This window comes from Ischnura elegans, chromosome 12, assembly GCF_921293095.1.
Source record: "Ischnura elegans chromosome 12, ioIscEleg1.1, whole genome shotgun sequence".
NCBI classification, from domain to species: Eukaryota; Metazoa; Arthropoda; class Insecta; order Odonata; family Coenagrionidae; genus Ischnura; species Ischnura elegans.
The window spans coordinates 30238753-30265634 of record NC_060257.1 but is presented as its reverse complement, the minus strand read 5'-3'; the positions used below and the strand labels follow the sequence as shown (position 1 = coordinate 30265634).

The 26882-nt window shown below is 39.1% G+C and overlaps 1 protein-coding gene across 1 annotated transcript in view; it reads right to left on the bottom strand.

The window, feature by feature from the left end:
- Positions 1-1414: 1414 nt before the first annotated feature.
- Positions 1415-26882, bottom strand: part of LOC124169230 (uncharacterized threonine-rich GPI-anchored glycoprotein PJ4664.02-like) — a 31554-nt gene continuing 6086 nt past the window's right edge. The window contains exons 7-14 of the mRNA XM_046547772.1: positions 21618-21894; positions 18703-18958; positions 15938-17592; positions 15449-15594; positions 8756-8964; positions 6603-6817; positions 3501-3854; positions 1415-1832 (exon numbers count right to left, since the gene is read on the bottom strand). Coding sequence (XP_046403728.1) covers positions 1773-1832; positions 3501-3854; positions 6603-6817; positions 8756-8964; positions 15449-15594; positions 15938-17592; positions 18703-18958; positions 21618-21894 — 3172 coding nt within the window. The 3' untranslated portion in view covers positions 1415-1772. The remainder of the gene's footprint in view (positions 1833-3500; positions 3855-6602; positions 6818-8755; positions 8965-15448; positions 15595-15937; positions 17593-18702; positions 18959-21617; positions 21895-26882) is intronic.

Genomic DNA, 26882 nt, shown 5'->3' with positions numbered 1-26882 from the left:
CATGGGACTGGGTATTTTTGACTCAATTCAATTTTCTCTAAGACACGCTAAGTCTTGTGGTTGTATGTTAGCCATCAATCCTCCAATTCACATGGGAGGAAATTTTAAAGGGTTCTCACAGGTGCAACCGCCACTCATCACCAAGCTTAAGCTCTGCCTTAGGGCAAACCAATGTCCACAGCTGCTATTAGTGGTCCCAAATATAAGATAGTAAATAAGCCAAAGTAAAATGGAATAATGGAAGTAAACAAAATATCAAGTAATTCACTCTGAATTAGTATAATGAACTATGAGCGAGTTAATGGTATGCAGTGATACTCCTTCAATGAAATAAGGTGTACGTAGCTCAAAAATAAGAGATAACAAGCTGGGCGAGATGCGTTGTTCATCGATTATGATGGATACTATACAATTTTGCCAAGTAAATGACACCATTGTATTGCATTGCATCCACATTAACAAGCGATTACAATCTATAATAAATAATCATAAATTACTAAACTGACTTTTCAGGAGTACAGTTATGTGAAAAGTTGTTGATATGGCTGTTTGATCTCAGGATATAACTGAGACATACAGTTATTTGGTCCATTGAAGGAAGGCCATAAGTAACCTTAAGCAGCATGAAATTAACAAGGACACCAAATGAATAATGGCATGGTTGAACTGCAAAAATTTCACCTTAAATATAAATTGCATTCCTAACACTAAGGAGATACGTACATATTTCCTGATGAAAGAGGCTAATATACCTGTCACAGCTACAAATTTTATTATTTGATAGTTTAAGTATGTTGCTAATCATCCCAGTTCATATATAGGGCTTATCTTTGCATCCAACTCACATTGACTCTTGAAGACAATCCCTCTTATTCACAATTCTATAACACAATGATTCACTCACAATTTTTATCCCCAGAGTGTAACCGTTACTGTGATTTAAAATATCATCTATCAGGGCATCAGCAATAAGCAAGTGAAATGCATCTCCTCTCAGATGTATACTCTCTCGTATTTCGTATAAATACTAAGACATTCAGTGGATAATTGATTTGAATATTGGAAATACTGCCTCAAGTATTGAAAATTGAACACCCAGGGACTACCAAGGCATAAAATTCTTTGAAAATACCACCAAATGTTGATCTCAGAAGCTAAAATATTTAGCAATATTCAGAAGAGTCAAAATTCTATCCAATGGGTAATTATACTGCAACTGCATCTTTCACTTCATTTCTATGAGGTGAAGGAGGCAGCAAAAAAATCTCGATTGCCAATGAAATTTGAACCTAGCCCTTCACAACAGAAACCCATCACTAAAAACACGAGTCATTGATATCTCCTTCAATGACTAGCTTTCACCCTAGGTGAATATTATTACAACTTCAGCATAAGTAAAACATCATTGATCAAATTATATTTTTGCATAGGTTTTATTATTAAAATTTATAAGCATGATGTTATTTTTACATAGAAAAGGTGAATTCCAGAGTACATTACATTATTCTGAGAGTAAATATACTGCAAAATCAGCATTAAAAACAGATAGTTAGAAGCAATAGAAGACTTAAGTGTTGCCAAAATATTGCATTGTTAAAAGTGACATCTAAAATTTAAAAATGCTTCAAAAAACTTTTTCTATATCTGTGATGAGCGGAATGGTTTAACAATAAAGTAGAAATGTAGTGGATACTGTACATTTTATAAGGGTTATTACACAATGTATTTACAAAGGTTATCTTTACACATACAAATATTTTTATTAAATACAATTATTTTGTAGGCTGTACACTACTCGTAACTGGCGGAGAGCGAAATACTTCCTCAATTACCTGAAAAAATCAAATAGAAATATTTTGTAGACGACATAAAATACAAGCCAAAGACATATGTCTACTGCCAAATGTTACCGCAGTTTCTAAAGAGCAGGTTAACTCACCCAAAGTGCATATACAGCAAAACTCACTAATAACAATCATGCATATAAAAATTCCCGCCTATAACAAGGTGAGTTTTAGGTCCCTTGGACATACCTATGATCGCCAATGTTAATTTCTCCGCGTGTAACAAGTTTGGATGACACAAAATCCTCGCTATTACAAATAATTCTTCGGTCCTTTGAGAATTATTTCCATTTTTACAAAAAAAAATTAAGGCCATCTTCACTACTTAGCAGTTCCTTATCTTATCATCAATTGATCACCCCATATTTTTATCATTAATCTTTAAATCCATCCCTTAACAGCCAAATAAAATTTCGAGTATTTGTCCCAGCAGTGAGAACATTCTGGGAGATTCAAGACCTTATTTTCAGCAAACTCGGAATCAGCACGTCTGTGTGGACCAGTTTTTGGTGTTAGTGTTGGCCACCTTAAGTTTGAACTAAACAAACAGCATTCATGAATCCTTGATAACTAACTCAACTAACCAAAGCAAGAACCGCAAGAGAACAGGCACAAAGCAAGGAGAGGGGAAGAGGTGGGGCTTAACACCCCCAAACGGAAATCTCGGAAAGAAAGATCTGAGGTTTTCCCAGCGTATGAAGATGTTGAAGTTGTTTCGGGTTTCCCACCGGATGAGGTGTGGGCAGAGATGGAGAACCTCATCCAGTGGGAAACCCGAAACAACTTCAACATCCGAAATTTCGGAAGTTTTCGATTTTTCGAATTTTTTTCGGGGAACCCTCATTTTATACCAGTGGGTGTAAAAACATATCAACAAATGCTGAGCGCTTGCAATCCGCGTGCCACCCAAAATGTCTACCTGGGGTGGCACGCACTCACTCTTGGGGCCTTATCTCGGGAACTACTGGTCACAATTGGAAAATATTTTAGGTGCAGCATGTCAAATGTCTAGTGTATTGTTGGTTACCACAGAAAACTAGTTGAAAAATACCAGCACCTTCTTATCACCATTCATATCCAAAAAACAACCAAAAACACCAAAATGTCTCAAATTTGAGTGCAATGCAGCACATCTTCCCATAATCCAACTGCAATAATATTTTATAGGATATGTTTTTACACTAATTGGCATAAAATGAGGGGGTGCCCTGAAAAAAAAATTCGAAAAATCAAAAAACCACCCTACTGCCAAATTTTTCCTTCAACAAAATGACCAAGGGGTACTTATCGTCCGACTTTCTCACTCCTACTCAAGTTGTTGACTCAGATTACAGTCTCAGATACAAAATTTTCTCAAAATCGGATATTATAAACTAATACCACCAGTGCCCTACGGTTTAAATTTTTTTGAAAAATCATGTGGATGTCAGAAACAAACACCTGCAGATACCAAGCAATAATAACTGCAGCCATTTCAGTAAAAAACCAGCAATGACAATAAATTTCAGCATTACAATAAATTTATAAATGAAATTTATGATTTTCCAATGCTTGGAAATTGAGAAATAACTACCAGTATAGGCAACCAGAAAACCACTCAAGCACCCCAAATTTACATGCCTGTCAGAAAACTGATCATAAATAAGCATAACTCACCTTGATAGCTTTTAATTTACAGTCAGGAGATAAAGCATTAAGAATCTTCTCAGTGGCCATAGCTTTCCATGAATTCCACGAGTTTTCATCAATCCCATTGCCACACAAGTAATCTATTGCCTTCAGCTCAGCTATTGATGCCCTCTCCTTGTAATTCCTCACCAGGCATCTTTTCATCGCCCTAAGTAGGGGAGGGTGGATGGCACAGTCTGTAGGGAAAGGTATTGCATACTTGGGATTGCAAATCATATCCAGTTTCACCCTTTCATTCTTTATGTGCTGGAACGGACTCCTCCCATACACAAGGCTGTACAGAATACAACCCAAGGACCACACATCAGACTTGTAGCTAGCCTAAAAAAATACAAGAGTAGAAAAGAGATGGTTAACAATGCATAGCATTACGTATTTAAATAACTTTTTCATTGGTGCACATTTGAGACATTTTACATTTTTAAAGATACAGAATAAGTTGCTATAACATCATTTAAGGGACCACAAAATTATTGACGCTATATCAGAGCTACACTAAATAAGGGTTATTTAACCACATAATTGATCAATAACACAAAGGAAATAAAAACTGAAATGCATTTTTCTTCATGAAATACATACTTTAATGAGATTATTGGTGTAAATACTAAATTTATGAGTACATAATAGTGTCGTGCAATTCAAATTTTATGTAAATAAGGTATCAAAATGAAACGTTTCTATGCAACGAATACAGTATTATGTTCAAGTAAAGGCACAATACAGTATGTTAATACATATTCAAAACTTACAAGCACATTTAAATGATGTCCTACTGCTGAAAAAAATATCTGTAATTTTCTTTTGCACAGTCCTTTGATGCTTGCAGCCAAGTTTTGTTGACGTTATACACGAGTTTTTGGAATCTAATTCACCAACTCAATTTAATTCAATTTGGCCCCTGAAGATGATGAAAACTCATCGAAACACATCGAAATGCAAGTTACGTTATGCAAAAAAGTAGTGGTATATGTAATAGTGAAATATCCACGAAAACTTTTTTGGATTCTATTGACAATAAATCCAAGGTACATATCGTTGCTTTCACTTTAAGTTTGGCAGGACAAGGAACAAATTATGTAGTATCTGTGTTGACGTCATGGCCAAGGCTGCAATAACCAAGTTGCACTGTTTTCCCATCATTTGCGATACTTCTACTAATGTATAAACTCTTGTGTCCTCTTAGCCACTTTACTGGTGGGATTATCCTTGAAAATATGCTTTCGTATCGTAATTGTTGGATTTCCATAGCCTATAATAAATTAAACACCAATAAAGTGCAGGGAAATGACTAGTTAACTCCCGTAAAATTTTATTTTATTCTAAGCTCGTTGTAGAACGTAACTGTGGTGATTAATAATAATTTTTCCCTGAGAACAGATGTTTAAGAAATAACTTTGCGAAGCCTACCAATGAAGTAAGACAAAAAGGTTTACAGTGTGGGTTCCATTTTATTTTGATGAATTAACGAGTTATGACCAAAAATTTTACCATATAGTTTCACCATTATACAGGGGCGCCGACTTATAAAAAATATTGGGGGGGCCCATATCGGAGGTCTTGCCCCGGGAAGACGTTAAATTCAAAGTGAGTCGCAGCACCGAAACACTAGCATGATTCACACCACTTGATTCAGTTAACCTGCTTAACCTTATAATTATTTGTTGTAACACATTGTTGAATTTATTTTAAAAGGTAACTATCGTCAAACATGGGAAATAAAAATTACCAATATATTTTTGTGATTTCACAAAGCATAATATAACTTAATTACATTCTTGAATTATTGAGGGGGCTCCGTCCCCCCAAACGAATCTTTGAGGGGGCTCGGGCCCCCTCAGGCCCCATGGAGTCGGCGCCACTGCCATTATAGTAAGCATTGACCCTTATGGGATTGTCAATGTTTTGGTCAAAGTAACTAATTGGGCTAATCCTACCCAAGCACCCCCATTCCTGCCGCTCTTTGCTCCACGCTCGGAACCAGTGGTGCCCCCTTCAGTGTATTTACAACCTTTTTGGGTGCATTTACACCAGAGAAGGCTAACATGGTGCCAGGCAAGATTGGCTCGTGTGCAGAGGATAAGGATGTTTCAAGCAAGTCCTGCCTAGCAGTCATCTACGTTGCACCTGCTTGAGACACATCCTTGCACTCCATACATTCCCATGCCAAAACAAAACATAGGCCATCTCTGATAAACATACCACATCAGTGAGTCTTTTACTAATCTCACACATGACTGCTTTACGTAATCTCTTCTAAGTGTAATTAGCTGTTGCGCCTCAGGTTTCCTTGAAGTGACTGATGATTTTTCAGGCTGCACGGTGTCAAGATTTGCCTTCAACAGCAGATTTGCCAGGGATCCTCCAGGCATCTTCTGGCAGATCAAAGGTGCTACTCCGCATTTTTCTTGGGCTTTGTAAAGCCCTTCATCGTCACCTTTTTTCTATGTTTGCTGATCTGTTGCCTCTCTGAGTTCCAACTTCTACGATTAGTAGATAGGATATCTCACCCTTCAATTCATGTTTTTCTGTGCTTTAGCAATCTTGATAGCCTCTTTTATCAACCTGAGAGAGTAATATTTCTCTTTTTGCATGATTTTTGCCTCCTCAAACAATGTCAGAGGATCATTGGCAAAACTCTTTAGTACAGCAAATTTGGATGTAGTTTAACCCAAAAAATGGAGAATCGTACTCAGTTGTCTATCTAGTAAGTTCCTTCTGGGAAATGCTGCGTGGAAAACTTTTTCATTCCTCTTACTGGGTGCATTATCAAGAGAATGTTATCAAAAGAATCATTATCGTTCTCTTGATAACACTCACAGAAAGAGGAGTGAAACGTTGAGCGAAAAATGTTTTCCACAAAGCATTTCCCGAAAAGAACTTACAAGATAGATAAAAGAAGCTGAGAAAATCTTCAAACGTACTCAGTTGTGTTTGCCTCTGGCAAATTAACTGCATATTTATTGACCCTATTCAGGCTTCATAATTTATGACAATTAACTTAAAATCACCACAATCTGGTATTAAGCAGTACACATGGAGTCATTACAATGTAGGCATGAAACTCACCTTGGGATTGTGGAACTGGTTTTGTGCATTAGGTGATCCAGAGACGTTCAATCCAATGGCTTCAGGGCTCATGTAGTTGGGTGTACCAGCTGGATCTTCCTTCACCACACTGGTTGCATCCACCTGGACGGCACTAGCAATTCCAAAGTCTATGAGTTTAACGTGCCCACCAACCAGAAGGAAGTTGGCTGGCTTCAAATCCGAGTGAACTATCCCTGAGAAACGAAGGAAGCACAGTGTCAACATTACAACATAAGTCAATAATTGCCTGTAACTCCCATCTGATCTTCACACAAATCTACAGTTTAGACCCAATCGAGACTAAATATTGCGGGCACGGTCTATGGCAACAATTGAAACATTAGATTGTGATCTTTTTGCATATTCATGAAACTGACCATGTATAGCACCAATTTCATTTTAATATTTATCGAACTTATGTCTGCTAATGACTCAAAAAGTAGATGCAACATTCATTTGATTTAATAATCTTGTATCAAGGCTCACCCTTTTTCATATTTCTGAAAAAAAGCATCATTATTCTAATTGAATTCAGCTTTGATAACCACGTCAAAATATGTAACAGCTGATCGGCAAGATAGTTACTAATGGGGTATGTACATTCTACTTCTCATGCCACAAAAAGGCTTTAGAGAACACATACATGGAGCAACAAACATTGGTAATATTTAACTCTTTAAAAAACCAATACAGTGAGTCCTCGTTCTACGTCACCCCGTTTAACGTCATTTCGCGATAACGTCATGAAAATTTTGAGACCGTCATTCGTTTATCGCACCTTCGCTTCGCGATAACGTCAAGTCTTTTAAATTTCGCACGAGAAATAACGCCAAGCGGCGGGCGTTACAGGTTGTTCGTTTTGCGGGCGGTAATACAGTCAGTCTAATCGAAGTGTAAAACGGCGTTTATTGTTAATTGCGATTAGTTTTAGCAAATTTTCTGCAAAATGAAATCTTAGATAGGTGCGCAAGGTTTTACTTGACATAATGGTTTTCAGGAACCTAAAAAGTTATTTCAAGGAATTTCCCGTGTAGAACTCGGAGTTTTTGTCGTCACTTTTTTCGCCGTGTTCACAATAATTTTGGTTCCTGTAACTGCGACGATGTTTCAGCTATGATGATGCCCAGGCGAAGCTCGCCCGGGCGACCACCATAGCGAAGCCGAAGATCAAATGCGGGAAGATACAAAAATGGAGAAGGATTTACGTCACAGCTGCTATTGTTGCCGATGAAGACAGGAACTTGTATTTATGCCTTAGTTTGGCATTCCCATCGTAAAAAATGCCCCAGATATGATACGCTAAAATTTTTTCGCGTAGGAATTGTGAGGTCTAGGAGCCGATATTCACTTTTAACATTGTTTCTTATGGGATATTATGTTTCGATTAGCGTCATTTCGTTTATAGTCACATTTTTCAGGAACGGTAAGTGACGTTAAACGAGGACTCACTATACATAAAAATTACTATGCATATTTTCCGAAAACATCTATTACAAGAAGAGAAATGAGGACCCTAGAAGCCAAGGGGAATAAGTGCAATTTTTTTAAATTTTGGTGATAGTACAGATAATGGTTTGAGGGGTACACAACATGGGTGTACCCAGCTGCGGGCAGAAGGGAGTAGCCCCCCCCCCCCCCTTCCCCCCAGAAGCACAAATCGCAAAATTCTATAAGGAAAATCAGGACTGGATTGAAACAATAGTTTGGAACAAATTTTTTTTAAACCCACGAAAATGATATTAGTATAAGACATGGATCTAAAATATAAATAATATTTTTCTAGCAATATTTTTAAAAACTAATTAAGCACTGTTATAATTTTTTGAAACGTTGGTTTCATTCACCTTTTCACCGTGCTAAAATGCTACAACTTGAATGACTATGACTTGCCCCCACCCCTTGTTTTGATCCTGGGTACACCGTTGGTACACAATACTGTTGGGGCAAAGGGGTACAAGTGAATCACTGATATGCATTAACATATGGATTCAAGGATTCACATGAATCTCTAGGTTACAACAATATTGTATAACCCACGAACCACTATCTGCAATTATCTCCAAAAAAATTGCACTATTCACCCTTGGCTTCTAAGGTCCTCAAATATACAATGCAATAATTTAATAACTCACCTTTTCTGTGAATTTCATCCACGGCATTCAACATTGAAACCCAGTAATAAATTACAGTCACAGTAGGGATTTTCCCACCAGGATGAAAAGGACTAGGCATCTGCTGATTTGCAGAGACAGACATCAGCTTAATGGACGTTGAGAGGTCCATCTCTCCCCTCTCCATCACCATATAGAGCACCCTGTGTTCCCTCTCCACTCGGATCTCACTAGAAAATCAAAGCAAGCAATTTTGATGCACTGAATAGTAGAGGCCTTAACGTTGTAGAAATCCATCTTACTGATTTGTGAATGAAAAACTTTGCTGTTTCTACAATTTGGAACTTTATTTTCCTGACTAGTTTCGATACATTGTATCATATTCATAGGACTAGCAGTACAAGTAGCGTCGTTGTGGGTTATATACCAAAAAGGGGGGAAGAGTGGAAGGGGTGGGGAGGGGAAAGGGGTGGAGTCGTGGAAGTGAGGGAATATGGAAAGGTGTAAGGAATATGGTGTTCCCCCCTACCTAGGGCTTTCCATATTCCCTCACTTCTACTACTTCACCCCTTTGCCCTCCCCACCCCTTCCACTCTTCCCCTTTTTGGTATATAACCCACAACGACGCTACTTGTACTGCTAGTCCTATGAATATGATACAGTGTATGGAAACTAGTCAGGAAAATAAAGTTCCAAATTGTAGAAACAGCAAAGTTTTTCATTCACAAATCAGCAAGCAATTTTAAGTATACATTGGAGTATGTACTTGCAATGACTAAGAGTTACGCAATGAGTGATTTATGAGCAAAACTTTATACAGGGTGTCCAGTTAATCGAAGCAGAAAAATTCATGTATAATTCACAGTTTTCCAGGGAAATTTTACAAAATTCCAGGTTAATCTTACGTGATTATTGCGATAGGTAACAATTTTAAAACAGCCAAAATTCTTCAATACTTTTAAATAACATTATATTTGCATGTTTAAAAGGACAAGGAATAGATTTTTGCATTTAAAATTTAAATTTATTCAATGGAAGCCAAGAAGCTGCTTCAAGCTCATAAGTAGATGTTGACGTCACCTGGCATTCAATTCTTCGTGTTTTTGAATCTTACCTGAGTCAAGAGTGATTTCGATTCTATTGTCTTGTCTGACATTCCACAATTCAATACGGCTGTACAAATTCTACTAAGCTACTGCACTTAAAATTACGAGAAATGTAATGACTGCTCAGCATTCTTCCCCACCTCCCACCGACTTCTTTTTCGCTCGCTGTTGCCGACTTACAATCTCACGGTAAGGCTAATCGCCAGGTGATAGTCAGGGTGTGGGGGAGGGAATCTGCTAGATTTGGGTCAGCATACACGAGGCTGACGACGGTTGCACGGATGAAAGACGCGTGGAGGAGGTGTCCATCAGATTGGTATCGCAAATAAAGTACGTCTTCCATTTTCTCGTTAATTCATCACCCCGTTCCCTTGATGCATCTTCGGAGAACCTCCTGATCGTCGATTGATTTGGAGAAAACAAGGCAATGCCCGCCTCTCTCTCTCCATCCCGTTGAGTCGCAGGTCCCATCTCCTGCCGCAACGCAGCTCGAAACAATCCAAGCTAGTAGTCGCTAATCACAGTCCTCGTAATATTTAAAAATGGTCATAGCTGAACAGAGAGGCAGTGAAATAGAATGGGGGAAGAGTGGAATCGGGTCTAGACTTGCGGGACTAAGAAGTAGGTTTATGTTTGCAATAATACATGCAGTGCATTATGGTGAAGTGGTTGCGATATCCATCAAGAAAAGGACAGATGTAGGGGCATCCATTAATTACGTGAGGTGATTTTGGTGATTTTTGGAATCCCATCTTCCCCCCCTAGTGAGGCACTATGAGATTTGGCTCGACTCCCTCCCTCTAATCTTACGTGAGATTGTTCCAAATGTGTAATTTCAGAGTAAATATGTATCTATGCTTCATTGCGCTGGATTTATTAAAAAAAACAATTTGTTTGATTACTTTTAATTAAGATTAGTTAAGACTAGAATTTAAGATTACTAAGATCATAGTCTAGAATGGCATTTTACAATGTTTGTAGCAGAAAAAAATTATGAGATACTTGCCAGGACCCCTACTGTCCCCCAAGTGAGATTGGGTGAGAATTGTATAAACCCCCTCCCTCCTAAACCCCTCTCATAATTAATGGATGCCCTTTAAGCAGTGTATGCGCAAAGCTGAAACATATCGCAGTGTTAACTTGGTTCCCACTCAAACTAAAATATAAAATTCACAGTTTTTTCCAGGTTTTCACAGTCTAGATGTCGTCAAATTCACAGTTTATAGATAAACCATTTTAGGCAGAAATATTGATCGCATAACGATCATCAGCCGCAGGTAAACTAAAAATTTAACAAACACGACAGATGCCATGAATGCAAACGCAGCAATGAAAGTGCTCTCTCTCCTGATGTCATATATCATTTGCAAAATTCAGCTCCCGCTTAAGGTTGTGAGTGAGAAAATGGAGGGACGAGGGTGCCAGGGAAATTAAGGAGTTTCTGAATTTTTGCCAGGATTAACGAACACTTTGGTTACCAGTCTTCCGGCTTTGGTACAGGCTTAAGGTCAATGTGTCATCACGGCACACGGACCAATTATTGCGCTTAGAATATACGTGTGCAGATAAATGTGTGGACAGTGTCTGCGAGTGACTGACCTTGAAACGTGATCAACATATCAATTTTTCTTTTGCTCTTTCAATCATAGTTCTAAAATTAAGTTTGAGAGATTTTTAAAGTTATACGATGAAATTCACGGCTATTTCCAGGTTTTTTCACGGCGGACGAAATGCACGGCTTATTCACGGTTTTAAGGTTTTCACGGCTGAGTGGGAACCCTGGTTAAATACCAGGGTTCCCACTCTACCTGAACAATGAAATTCACGGCTTTTTCCAGGTTTTCACGGTTATTTTTCACGTTTTCACGGTTTTTTAAAGGTTTTCACGGTCTCAATTTTGCTAAATTCACGGTCCGTTAATAAGCCAACAATAAGAAAATCACTGGCCGTATATCAACAGAAAATTAACGTACGCGACAAACGGCCGTGAATCTTAACGCCGCAATGAAAAGTGATATCTGTTATGACGTGATCTATCGTTTGCAAAATTCAGGGCCGACTAAAGGACCAGCCCAACCGCGCTCTTGCCCGGACGCCGAATACCCTTCGGACCTACTTCCGTCCGGACACTCGAGGTTCTTTTTTAATTCCTCGCTGAGAGATTGTTTTTTGCGCACGTTGTTATTACTGCACAGTAACCGAATTTCCCCCACCCCAATATTTCTTATTTAACGGAAAATATTTTATTTAAATTGTTTATAGAATATAATAAATTGATTCTTTCTTATTCAGCGGAAAATATTTTATGAAAATTGTTAATAGAACATAATAAATCGAAAAACAATTTCATACACCGTATCAGCACGAATCTAAGACGAACACGATTCTAAGACTACCCTCTTTTTTTGGAACTCCACTAGGGGACAATTTTTCTTTATTAATAACGATACGATTATAAAATGAATGCGGAAAAACGATCAATGCTTAATTTTTTTGCTAGATTGCCTATGTCCCAGGAAACGCAGGATTTTGGCGAGTAATTAAGAAATTCATTAAAGGTTTCAAAACAATATTTTAGATAATAACAGGAATAGTAGTACTTTATCGAGACACATACGTCATATTGTTGATTCGACCCATATCTCTTTAAAAATTCTGAATGTTTGCTCTCCACTCGGCATTTACACTGCTATTATGGATTTCAGTCAGATGTAAAAATTCTTATCCATCAAACACCATTTCCAGTACACGTATTCACGAGAGCAATGTGCATGTTGTGCCTAAAACAACCGCATTCGCCGGTGCAGTGACTGGTTGTGAGATGGATCACGAAGGCCAAAAATAGTCAATTACTTGAATTGTTCCTGTCTAATGAATATATTTTTAATACAATTGAGGTAGTGTGTAAAGCGTGAACAATGTTGCGTTAATCGTCAGCGGCACGCCCACCTGGATCTTCGCCTTCATATCTCTACTTGTTTTCTCCAGGTAGCTCACTCTACCCCCACCCCTACCGTCATGTGCTAGCGGACAACCCAAGGCGCTCTGCAATATTCACGCGCATCTAGCCCGGATTCTTTTCTTCATGTTCAATTATTTTCAGTCCATCTCTTAAAGTTCTCAATAGTTTCTTCGGAGGGGCCATGGTCGGAAGACGACTAAAATTAAACCAGTGAAAATGACTTTATTAAACCCACATGGAAAACACTCGGTGGTTCGAAGTCCAGCCACCCCGGAAAGTAGGGAACCACTCGTACGAGGTGAAGTTCGGAACTGATGCTATCGCGTACGGGGGAACGCAGAGCACACTGCAGAGGGCGAAGCGTGACCATATGACTGCGCCATGAAATTTTTTACCCTAAAGATGCCCATTCTTTTCTAATTAGCATAGCGCCAGATGATCAGATGAATTCAGATTGTTAGTAGGGAGAAACAAAAATCCTGAGAAGATATCCCTTCGTCAGTAACTCTAACAAGTGAGACTACTAGTAGTAGTATAGCTCGTAAATTGATAACTGATAACAACCTGGTATCATGTTTTCGGAACAAAATGCCGAATTAACTGCCGTAAGCTCAGCTACGAGGATATCGCGTTTCGCCAAAAATCACCATCGTATTTTTCCATCTATTTCCTTGCTTAAAATACGTCATGTGTGGTCTCGTTTTTTTTAACGTGCAAATTACTAACATTTCAATCTAATATAAGCATAATAGCAATTACTGAATATCATTGTTAGATACCTTTTGGGCTAATAGGTGATTCATGCAGCAGTTGACCTCCATAAACTGGGAACTTCGAAGCAGTTAGGCTGAAAAAGGTCAGTTGGTGAGAAGAGGGGGGAGCGCGAAACACGTTTCTATTGTTCTCGTGTAACTCGATATTTTTTTCGAAGCTAAGGTCTTCGTAATAAGATCCCTGCGCGAGCTGGGACCTGTTTTTATTTTGAAGAAGAGGAAAGCGTCAGAAGGGGGGAGGCGAATGGTGAATGGAGGGGGATAAAGGTTCTTGGGAAATGCGCTAATGTTACTTTCCCACGGCACTGAGCTTCTTCCAATGGTAGTTCCATCTCTTGGAGAGGATTCCAACTACGTGCTTGTCGTTATTAGCCATAAATGACACATTGTATTTATTTCGTCTCATTTTCGTCAAACGATGGATGCGGGAAAATTCTGCGTCGGAACCGCGATCTTCAAACGATCAATGCGAGAAACGATACTTCGGGGAACGATAGATGCGGGGAAAAATTAAATTGTCTATAAGGAACTTTACTTGGGACCAGAAACGGCGAACGATCAATGCGGGAACGATATATCGAAGTTCCACCGTATAACTTTCTTTTGCAAGCGGCAGTGTAATGACTTCTTTTCCCTGCTATTGTAATACTCTGAGACCAAAACTGAATCGATCTCTCTAATCAGAGGCAAATCATGTTCCCTTCTTACCGTTGCTCTGGGAAAAATGGAACGACTATGTAGCATAATTAATCGTAGAGGGCGTAACTTGGTGGAAATCCATAATATCACGAATACATGGATCAAGGAAATAGCAAAGTTCTTGATCCTTGTATTCGTGAGACTATGTAGCAGTTTATATCGCGACGGCATTGAGGCTTTAACGACACAAACAAACAGCATTACCTTAGATAGCACAAAGCGGAGGAACTGGATCACCACCGACAGTAAATAACACCACACAAACTTTCCGGTTGCAACGTAAAACTGGCAAGTTCCAGGTCGACGCATGCGACAATCGTGTAATGCTGTGTTGCCATAAGCGGAAATCTTCTCTCGTTTTCAGGGCCGCAATGCGCGAGAATTAGTAACGTCACGCCGAAAGCTCGCTGTCACCCGGTTCAAACGCAGGGAGCGTAGTGTCCACAGCGCATGGCAGGTTGTCAAGGCTAGCGGTCTTCCAGTCATAGGATTGAGGGTGTTGAATAAACGTTCAAATTTTTCGACACAATGGCCATCTAGATTTAGTTTCGAAAGCGGTCGCTGCAGCCAGTGGGAAGGCTAATTGGGTGGAAGGGGGACTAAGCAGTGACCGAGGGAGGGGAAACCAAGCCATTTGAGGAAAGTAAATAAGCTGATGAGAAGTGGTGTCATATTTCAGGAGGGGGAGAGAAAAGGCCTGCGCTGGGGAAAGATGTTTTTCTCTTCAGGCAACATTCGTTCCCACGCTTTTCTGACCCATGCGACCGCATGCGACGATGCTCGCCACAATGAATAGAAGTGCGCTAGCTACGAACGAAGATGAAAATTTCTGGGAAGGTATTATTATCAAGATTGAGAGATTTTTAAGGTTTTAAGACGAAATTCACGGCTATTTCCCGGTTTTTTCACGGTAGAGGAAATTCACGGCTAATTCACGGTTTTAAGGTTTTCACGGTTGAGTGGGAACCCTGAATACTGACTCTACAGTACCACTGCCATTATAAATGAAATGATTTCTTGAGACAAAATCATTGATATAACTATCTTTGGACTCTGACTGCCTGACGGATTTGAAAATTCAAGCTAGCACCACTGGTTCAGTAGCAAAGATAATTGAAAAGGATCATGATGACCACAAATGATTAATTATTTCACCATGAAAAAAGAAGCTTACCTGTCAAGAAGTCTTATAATACATTCAGATCCTTGGAGTTGATTGAGAAGTTCAACTTCTTTAAGATAACCTTCAACTGATGCATCACCTTTCCGTAATATCACTCTCTTCACAGCAACACACCGGCTTGTTTGACAGTCTAAGACCTGAGAGTAAAATTGATAATAATAAGTAACTTCACATACTCCCTCAGAGAATATTCTTTTTGTATGATTTGACTTTACACCATGAATTATGTTTAGCATCTATAATAAAATTAAGAAATAATAAAACACTTCATTTCTATTCACTACATTTACTTTTTAAATGAATATTGAGCTTTTCTCCACTGATGATTATGCAAAGTTGATTCATGCCATTTTAACTTGTTTTAAACCTACACATGCTCTTTTTGAGTATTCAACTCCATAGTTGATCCACATTCAGTCAAATTAAGTTGTTGCCAGCAAGGGTTACAGCCTGTTTACTTACATCATAGAGTTTACTTACATCATAGACTTTGCTGGAAGCACCCATACCAAGGAGCCTCAGGACTTCATAGCACTTATTGTTGACCACAAGCATTTTCCTATTTGTTGCCACATTCACTGGTCTGGACATAGTTGCGGTCTTAGCCATGCATTCTGGTTGCTTACTTGGGGGAAGCATTGGCTTTTCCACTGTTTGTTGAGTTACAACAGATTGAGAAACTGAAGGGGTTACCATTGAAGGAGTCACCATTGAAGGGGCTACCATTGATGGATTAGCTATTGGAGGATTAACCACTGGAGGGTTAACCACTGGAGCATTCACCACTGGAGCATTCACCACTGAATGATTAACCATAGGAGGATTAACCATTGAAGGATTAGCCATTGAAGGTACTCCACTAGCATAGGTGTTTGCTGGCAAACTTGATGGGTGAACAAAACTAGGCGGCCTTGTAATACTGCTAGGATTACTTTTTGCTTGCAACAGAGGTTGAGAATTGAAGCTATTGGGTTGAGTATTGTTGAAATGCTGAACGCTGCTAACTGCAGGCTGACTTAGAGACGTGGCAGAAGTTGATACGTTAGGATACCGAAAGTGCCCCTCAAAAGCATTGTAATTTGCTTTGTTAGCAGGGGGGGCCTGATGTTGGGTTTGCTTCTTGTCTTCTGTACAGTGAAAATTACTCATGACAGCTGGCAGCGGATTATTTACATGGGGAAGGGAATGTGAGGGTGGGAACTGAACATGACTTGAATTTGGCTGTGAAACAGAGGTGACAACAGAAGATGACGTGGATACAGAGAAAGAAGACACAATAGAAGACGAAGAGGTTGTAGTAGATGATAATGGAGCACTTATCCCAGGATTTTGAATTTTAGATTCGTGCACCCACTCATTTTTGCTAAGGGGAAGGTTGAACGATGGAGCTTTCAAGGAAAAAGGCTTGCTTGTGGCAGCAGGGATTGCAAACAAAGGAGAAGATTGCTTGGTAGAACCCGAGTTCAGAGATACTTTATTGATCGAATTCCCTTGAGGATCCAAACTTTTAGCTGCCGACTGAAAGATGCAATTGGGGATTTCATTTTTGTTCGACGCCATGTTCGTGAAAGAAAAAGATGATGCCTTTGGTAGAGGATGGAGTCCATTGGATTGGGTGTTGTGCACGACTTGGGAGGAAAGCACACCATGATCTGCCTTTGCGTTGGAGGGTGCTGCGGAATGCTGATTCTGGATTGGAGGTGAAACTTGAGTGAAGTAGGATTTGAAACTATCATGTTTTGCATCTGCAGGGACTTTGTTAGCTTGAGAAATGAAGTGACTTCCCAGGGGTGGATTGGGTTGACCAAATGAAGACCCAGACAATGGCTTGGCAGCAGAGACCGTCTCCGTGGATTTTTGCTCCTGAGACATATTTTTATCTGGACTGCTGGAGTGCTTCTGTGGAGTTTCAACATCCATCATTTCAACGCATGATGTTTCCACCGCGGAGTCATCGTTCATGGATACGGGAGTCTTGGGGTTCGGTTTCTGCGGAGTATGAGACCGAATTGGGGTGGGGATGCGGGATGAATGGTTAGCAACTTTGGTTGCTGCATTTTGATTTGGATGGAAAAGATTTGAAAGAGACCTTGCAGAAGATGGCTTGTCTTCTTTAGAAGGAGTAATCATTTTCCCTGGGAAGAAAAAAAAATTAATACAGCTGGCTGTTACACCATTAATACTTACATGCATATAGACATAATAATAATAATTTATTTACTTCTACTATTGGTTTTACAGCTGAATACAAGATAACAAAGAAAAGGAGCTTTAGGTGATCTCCCAAGGTCACAGGACCAAAATTGAGCCACCATCAAATAACAAAAATGTTTGTCAATAAAATAAAATAATAATGCAGTTAATATTAATTGTTTTAAAGATGCAACATCAAAGTAAATGTCCAATTATTTCTTGTGAGAAAAGCCAGTCTTTGGCAAGTCTTAACATTTTATTTGGTGATTTATTTTTTTTAATTTTAGCAGGCAGTAAATGAAATAACTTTGGCCCCATGTAAATAAAACAACATTTATAAAATGACAACCTTGGTCAGTTTGTTACAACACATGACCCACTCCTTAAATTATATTTGTATTTATCACATCCACTCAGCATATTGCCACTTCTGACATAAAACAATTTTAGGACTTTGAATAAATACAAATGCCTCAGTGACAACAACCTTAGGGCCACAAACAATGGAAATGAGTGTTCATAAGATTTTTTGGACAACATTACCCGAATTACTTTTTTTTGAAAACGAGTGCACACTTGATATCAATGGATGATTTTGAAAGTAACATCAACCCCCCTAATTCTTAAGTAAGATATTGATGCATGGTATCTACCAATTCACAGAATATAAATAGCAGACTTTTTCAAGGTAAGAAGTGTGAAATTTCAGACCAACACTTAATTTAAAAATTTCTTGAAGGGTTAGTAGTTCAATTTCCTGACCCTTTAAAGGAAATATGAATTTTGTCACGGATAATTGAAAGGAAATACTTTAACTGGATAACAGCACCAGATCCTTTTAATCTTGCTTTCTAACTCACAATAATTGCTACAGAAAAAATTACCCAAGACCTAGAATCACACCACGGTCTGCTTACTGGTGCATTTTTATGCTAATTCTAGCATTCATACATTTAGAAATTAAAAAGCATTGACTGGGAGGTGTAGTACATAAATCTGTAACAACACTAAGAATTGAGTAAATGAATCAGCAGAGATTAAGAGGTACATACCATTATCATGCCTCAAGATGGAAGCATGCGAGACACTTCTTGTAAACTTTATTTCTTCAGCTTCCTTCTCTGATCCTTGAGAAGGACCAGTATCGCGTTGCATTCCAAAAGTGAAGTTTTCTTTGTTAGATTCATCAAACATGTGTTCAAAATGAGAGCTACTCTTTGCACCTTTCTTTTCTGACTTGTGGATTTTAACCAGCTCCATTATGTCCGTCCTCTCTAATGGAATACTCTTCATAGGGGTTTCCTCACCCTGAAAAAAGATGACAGATGATTATGTAAAATGCAAAGCAGGCATTCATTATTTCCACATGCTGACTGCAGAGAATTTCCATCTCTGCGGTCTCGAACTTAAGGCCTGATTACACAATACATTAACACATATGCTTACTTCCATGCCAATGGCCTTTATTGTGTGAATGCAGTTACAATCACTATGGATTGCAAAATGAAGATTAAATACACATTGAGTATGTATCCGAGACTGAGTTCATTTTGAAAGATTCAGAATATTATTTTGAGTAGACTTGGCATTGATGTGAATCACACCTTTGTGTTAGAGGCAAGGACACTGGCAGGTCAACCTCCAACTTCGAGTCAACTCAAACTCTGTAAAAATCCCAATATTAACTCAGTACTAAGTTCCACACTTAAAATTTAATTTGCAGCTCATTACACTGGGAACTCATTTTTCAGTCTCAAGTGACAGATAGCTACCATAGACTCCATCAGTTAGGATGACAAGAGTAACAGAAAGAGGATGCCAGCACTATTGAATTTTGTAGGCAAAGCACAGATCTAGCCAAAACCAGTCGCACAATTGTTTAAAAATCTTAACATTCATTCTCTCTAACTTATCCAGATTCTTCTACTCCCTATGGAAAAAAACAGCCTTTTATAACCACCGTAAACTGATGAGCATGCTTGGATCACCTAAGGACAAGGAAATTCCACAGGAACGGAGTGGAGTATATCGCCTTAATTGTACCGACTGTGATGCAATTTACATCGGCCAAACAGGGAGGAGTTTTTCCATCAGAGAAGCTGAGCACCAGATGTATAATAGACAGGGAAAAGACAATTCACATTTCGCAAAACATCTTACAGACATGGGGCACAATAGTGACTTCACTCCAACTATTCTTCACTTTGAGATGAAAGGACGGAGATTAGACGCCTTGGAAGAGCTGGAAATTTTAAGCCACAGGGACTCATACCTCGTTAACAACCACCTTTACCCTTCTCACTCCCCCCTCCTCCACTTTCCCACTTACTCATCCAACCCTCCACCCACCCCACCCACAGTGACACCTAACCAAGCACCGAACCCAACCCAACCATCCCCTAATCAACAGCACCCGGAAATTTCCTAACCCATAGTAGGAAAGGATGCCAGTGGTAAGAAAATCTGGTCAAACGTTGAAAAACCCTTTTCCCGCACTCACCATGCAGATCGTACCATAACATTCCCACAGCCTAAGAGTTAACATCTAGCAACAAGCACAGAATCTTACGATGCTCCACGTACTTGTGTCCACAATAGCAAAGCTATGCAGCTCACAAAGTCACACTAGTGGAATAGTGGATTTTTATAAAATAACTATAGTATTCAAAACTAAGTTTTGCATTTGAATCATGAATAAATTGAACCAACTCATTGAAATTAAACAATAAATTGAACGAACCCAAACATATTCTGTGCTTGTTGCAAGATGTTAACAGCGCACACGGAGCGACTATTTAGTAACCACAGTTGGGAATCGGTTGCGTCTGTAACCAGTTTGCAACTGAAACAAAACTCCTGTCCGCACACGAGTGTAATGACAAAGGGCTGGTTGTAAATCAGTTTTGTCTATTGTGCAATCAGTGGAGTGTTTATTTAGTGCGGTCCGTGTTGTTTTTTAGCCCTTGCCTTGGCCGTCAGCACTTACTATCACTGAGTCAGGCGAAGAAGACGCTGTGAACTATTATCAATACCAAAGACATTAGATAGTTTGTATTTGTTCAGGACGTCATGCTTCTCTACTGCTCCAACGAGCTTCATGTTGACTTCTTGATCATTCATTTTGAGATCAACACTATGCGGCCGTCAAAATATCACCAAAACACCACGTGGTCTCGTGCAACGGAAGCCTGCAACGCAAATGCAACCGCGGGCCCACGGTTTCAGACTGTTTCAGACGGTTTCAGACTGGTTTCAGACTGTTTTGAGATCGTCAAAAACCAGTCGCGTCGTGTGCGCATCCCCACTCAAATACATTGTCGAGGTCACAAAACAGTTGCGCGCGCAACTGGTTTGCAACGGTAGTTGTAAAACAGTCACACTGTGTGCGCTGGGCCTTAGGCTGTGGGAATGTTTTTGTATGGTCTGCATGGTGAGTGCAGGAAAAGGGTGACTAGTCTAGGTGACTAAGGGTGACCCTCACCACGGGTGACTAGTCCTCGAAATCATCATAAAAAAATAATCATATTAAATCATCATAATTATCATATTTTTTCTCATTAATCTAGGTGCGCTACCCAGATTATCCCTTCTCTGAGAGAGAGCTCCTAGCTCTCCGCGGTGCATTACCGATGAAAACAATTTCAATGAATCCTCGTATTTCCTAGGAATGTATTCGTCTTCCCGTTGTCCATTAGCTGGGGAAACTTCTTTGAAAGCATAGGTTTCTCTTTCTTATACTTTTGGTGGTGGGTCTTCCGTCCCTGCGTAATTACCAAGGACATTTTATATTCATGGTCTGTCTTCAGGGGATAGGGTGGGCAGTCCCGGATTATGAGGCTCCACTACCTGCTAGACACTCGCCCGGAGTCGACAGAAAAATATTTTTGCCACTCAGGCAGCATAGCTGTGACACTCCCGCAGCTTAAGGGTAAAAACAGTTAATGCATATTATTTAATCATGACTTACCAGCAGCTGCTGATTGTTTGCTTTGGATTTGGACAAAAGAGGAGTTGACTTGGCCAAAGCAGGCTTAGTACAGATTTTTTCCTCTGCTACATTTGGCAGCTTATTATGCAAAGGTATGAAACCTGACAGCAAATCATGTGGATCACCTGAACTTCTCGGATGACCAGGTGTAAACAGCCCTCTGGCAGAAGACTTATTGGAAGCATTCAAAGATTTGGTGGCCATCAGTCCAATTCCACTGTCACCACCATAATTACTATTATCTTCACTAACTGACCTAAAAGGAGAAAATGCAGAGATTTTGATCATGAGCAAATGTATTGTTCCATTCCAAGGTTATTATTCTTTCCATTAATTACATAGCCATTTATTAGATCACTACCATGGTTGCAATGCACTGCATCATCCTCAGGGCCTGAGGATGATGCACTGCGTTGAAACCATGGTAGTGATCTAATAAATATTTTATGTGGAAAAACATAGTTGAATTTTCATTCAATATGAATAAATTCCATAAAGTAACACCACAAACCATCAACTTAATTACAGTGGAACCTCGTTAAAGCGAGTACGGGCTATAGCGACACTCCCGCTATAACGAGAGATAGCCGATGCACCGTCAATTGACCATATAATAAGCGTGTAAAAAAATTTGTTTTTACGAGACCCTTTTGGTGCTGGCTCTCGCCATAGCGAGGGTTTCACCACCGGAAGACATTCATCAAGACTCCTTAACCTCTGTAATTGCTAGCGATCTGTTAGAAATGAAGTTAATGGAGTGCTCAGTCTCAAATTTATGTGGTAAACTGTCGTTCGATAAATAAGTAGTTAATTTTGGTGAAAATATTGTGGCACTAGCATTCGCGAATGCTTCATCTTCTTTTGTTCCTCGGCCGGCAGAAAGCAGTCGGCAGCATATCCGCACGTCCGTGAGTTGCGTGAATAGAAAGCATTTGATGGCAGTCACCACGGCCAAAAAACACCAAACACGTCTAAGCGAGAAAATAATAATAAAGGAGTAATATGAGAGTGTCGAAATTAATTTATCTTCCTATTTGCTCTTCGCAATAAAAAAAGCAAAAGCGCCCAAGGAATGCAGACCATGAAGACTTAGAAGGAGCTTTGTTCGGGTGGTTTTGCCCACTCAAATCAGCGGGAACTTCCGAGAAAGGGGCTACGCCTAAGCCTAAAGCGGAGTATTTCAGGGATAGATTGCGAATCGAGAATTTTAAGAGTTCGGAAGGTTGATTATACTAATGCGAAGCACCAAAGCGTTATCTCCCCTCATAATTGCTGGTGATGCCTTCGGTGTAAACCCGAAGTCGTAGAAGAAAGGACTCCGATCATAAGAATCTTTAGAAGTATTCCCCGCGTCATATAACATAGACGAAACGGAACTTTTTTACATACAACTCCCCGACAAAACCCTTGCAGTATGAGGTATTTCTCGCAATGATGCCTCCAAAGGTAGGTAGTGTGCCTTAGCGATGATGTAGGATGTACGAAGCAATGATACTCAGCGTGAATTGTCAGGATGGACGTATTTATTCTCCGTTGCGGATTTACAAGGGTGAACTATTCGCGTCAGTGGTCGGAGTCGTACTGGCGCTCTCTTTTGTAACGTGGGTAGCCGAGCATCCCCTGGTGGCCGCTGGAAGAACTCACAGAACAACTAATTCTCGTTTGCAGTGCCGTGGTAAACTCTGTGTATTATTTCAAATACGTCGCGAGCGTAACACTCAAAAAGAAACTTTTTTCAACAACGGCAATTTAAATCACATCACTTTTTAAGCTTAGCAAACTTTTTACCGTAGATGATGTAGATATTACATTATCTGATAGAAAAAGTCTTCCAAGGCAGGAACGTTATACAACCTTCCACCGTTTTCGCGTGTAGAAACAAATTTAATGCGTTATTTCACTTCACTGCCGCTTAACGTACAGAAACAATAAATATACACCAATGGAAACATTTGAGGCATTAAATAACCGCGATATGTACTGTTTTATCAGTTAATTTTGGAATTTTCAGTGGAAAATACCAAAATAATAGAATGATCACGTAAATGAACTAATTAAGTGCATAGAAAAATGGCTTCCTCGGTTGCGCATTGGCATAATGATTGACGAAACAATGCTTTCCATGATTTTTATTCAGTGCGGCGCTTATAAATTGTTTGAATAGTAAGTCGTTGTTTGAGTAAGGAAAATAAGTGATGCAAAAAAACATCGCCTTTCGTCTGGATTTATGCTTACGTTTATCTGATAGATGATTATCTGTCGCCGCACCACTCCTGTTCCTGTATATCTGTTCGCAACAGGTATATTGGCTATTATTTGCTCCACCTCCGGTAAAGCGACAATTCGCTATAGCGAGTGTTTATTAATGCACCGTGGGGTGTCGTTATATCGAGGTTGCACTGTACTTAGCCAACGGAAACATTGCATTTTATGTGAGGATTGAGGTTTCCGTAGTGCACTATGAAGTCAGACTGTTGTCATCGCCACAGCAACTGAGGTGGAAGTAACCGGAAATGAAGAACTTCATTGCATTCTATATCAATCTTTTTCACAAGTTTACTTTTTCATTTTCCTTAACAATGACTTTCCCAAAACAATGAAATTCTTTAACTAAGTATGTTTCCCAGAAGTTGCAACCACACATCATTAAAACATAATACATAGTTCATTACATATATTTATGGCTACTAGTTTTCATAAACAAATTTTACCTTAAAGGCAAGTTATTGTCATTTTTTAAAACCTTTTTCATTTATTTCTAGCACCAAAATGTACACATCCAGACCGGTATTCTTATAGGACTTTCAAGTGCAAATTTGATATCAAACTTAAGCACTTAAGTCTCATTTAAAACTTTCATATACTCTGTATAATGCTGGACTGGACAATGACCATAACTATTAACATAGACCATTTTAGGTGTAAGTTATCTTCCGCAAGCAAACTCCAATGTAAAATATTGAAATTTTCCTTGATTTCTGCAAAACACTTGCATATGCAAACTATTTACAAGGTGCATTCAAGTTCTAAGGTCTCCAATTTTTTTCTCCAGAATATAGACATATGTGTTGTTTTGAAATGAGTGTGAACTCTTGGTCAATATGTGACAAAGATGGCTGAACTTTAGGACAGATACAACTCACTCAGCAGCATAGAGAAAAAGAACTTTTAGATACTTGAAATTACGACGTTTTCCTCACATGAACAGTGTGCAAACATTTGTTTCCTGCATTTTCATGGTGCGACACTATTGGAAATTCATCAACAGTTGAAGGAGATGTGCGGTGATGTAGTTATGGATGTGTCGAAAGTGCATCCATTGGTACGACAGTTTAACGACGGCAGAAATTTGAGTGACAACAAACCAAACCATCGAGGAAATTTTCCAGTGGTCAAAACAGGCTCCTAAAGAAGCCTAAGCTGCCGCCATGGAATCATGGTATCAACATTGTTAAAAATGTTGTGAAAAAAGGCAGATTAAGTCAATAAGTAACACCAGTTTCAAAGTTTTAGGGTGAGTTACGTAGTTAGTTAGCCAGTTAAAAAAAATCAGAGGTCTTAGTGTATAGTATAGGAACTCCTCGACTTACAAACATGATGTTTACCACAATAACATCTTAGGACATAAGTCATGAAATGAAATACACAGGTACGTATTAAATCATCTATAGGCCAAAATGCAGCCTAAAATATTGCTGTCCTAACTGATATTTATTCCCTATGTGAAATACACACATTTTTTATGCATGATCCTTTAATATAAATATATATCAAGAACAATTTTACTAATACAGTACAGGACCTCAAATCCGGAAAGCTTGGGACCAAAGGGTTTCTGGATTTCTGGACTTCAGCACGCAGAAAAAGTGGTACACTTTTTTTTTTTAATGCAATAAAACCATAACTCAGAAAACACATGAAAGGGATTTTAACATAAATTAGCATAACCCTTCTAGCAGTAGTACGTCAGTCATGAAGTGTGAAATATTAACTGTACACCTCACAACTAAAGCACGCAACCGATGGATAGCAAATATACAGTCTCAATCCTCTCAGCCGTGTAAAAGGAGCAGAGGCCTAGCAACACGTGAAAGTGTGGGTGGTCTGTCGAACAACCCCTAGAACAACATTTGCCGCCTTAGATGGATACAAGTACAGTAAGTTGAAGGAGGAAAAAAACTTGCCGAATGAGTCATCATATCACGACCGTAGCTTCTGCAGCATAAACTATACATGCTTAATACTGGATGAGAACGAGCAAAAAATACATCTTTTTCTTCATGCTCAATAGCTCTCGTTGATAGCATTCACCAGCAGACGTTGCGATATCTATCGATACCTTCCTTAGTCAGACAGTAAATCTGTGCAAATGCTTCTATACATATTTTGTTAATTAATTAATTTATAAATGCATTCAGGCTCTTGCGCTCGATATTTGAGATCCCTACGTGTCCCTGCCTAGGTTGTTAACGTATCTTCATAGCGTGTGCTAACTTCCTACTTGTCCCAAAACAAGGCTTGGAGAGTGGTGCCGCGAGGTGGCCAATCGAAACACTACGCAGAGGAATTTTCAAACGTTCCGGATTTCTGGTTTTCCGAGTTTCTGGATTCCACATTTTAGGTCCTCAACTGTAAATTAACACAAAATATTGAAATAACCACCACTGAGGATAATGCCTTGACATGAAATTTTTGGAGTAATTATTGTGGCATTTTTAAGAAGTAATTTAAAGGATATTTCAAAACTTATTTTTTTAAATACTTTGTCTCAACTTTAAATGGTAAAATGCAAACCTGTAAATGGCAGTAAGCAAACATTTATTTTTGTAAATATTTCCTTTTGATTTCCATTGTCCCACAAGTACATACATACTCCCCAAAATAACTTGTACCAAAACCCTACCAGAGTAAATCCTAAGTAAATACTAATAGCCCTTCAATAGACTGTTATAGTAGGTATGTATTGATATCCCACCCACTTTAAGCCCAAATTCCCAATCTCAACGTTCAACAATCCCTGACATTCCTACCTTGACCAATGGCAATGTTAAAACATTGCATGCGGTTTTCATATATATATTTGTAGCTGGGATAAGTAAAATCAATGTATCAATGAGTCTCATAAACTGGTGCCAGAAGCAAAATTTAATCACTTTAGGTTCTTACTGATATCAGCAATACTTAAAAGCAACATGGCTGGAGAAATCTGATATCATCATGCCAAATTACCATGGTGATTGCCTC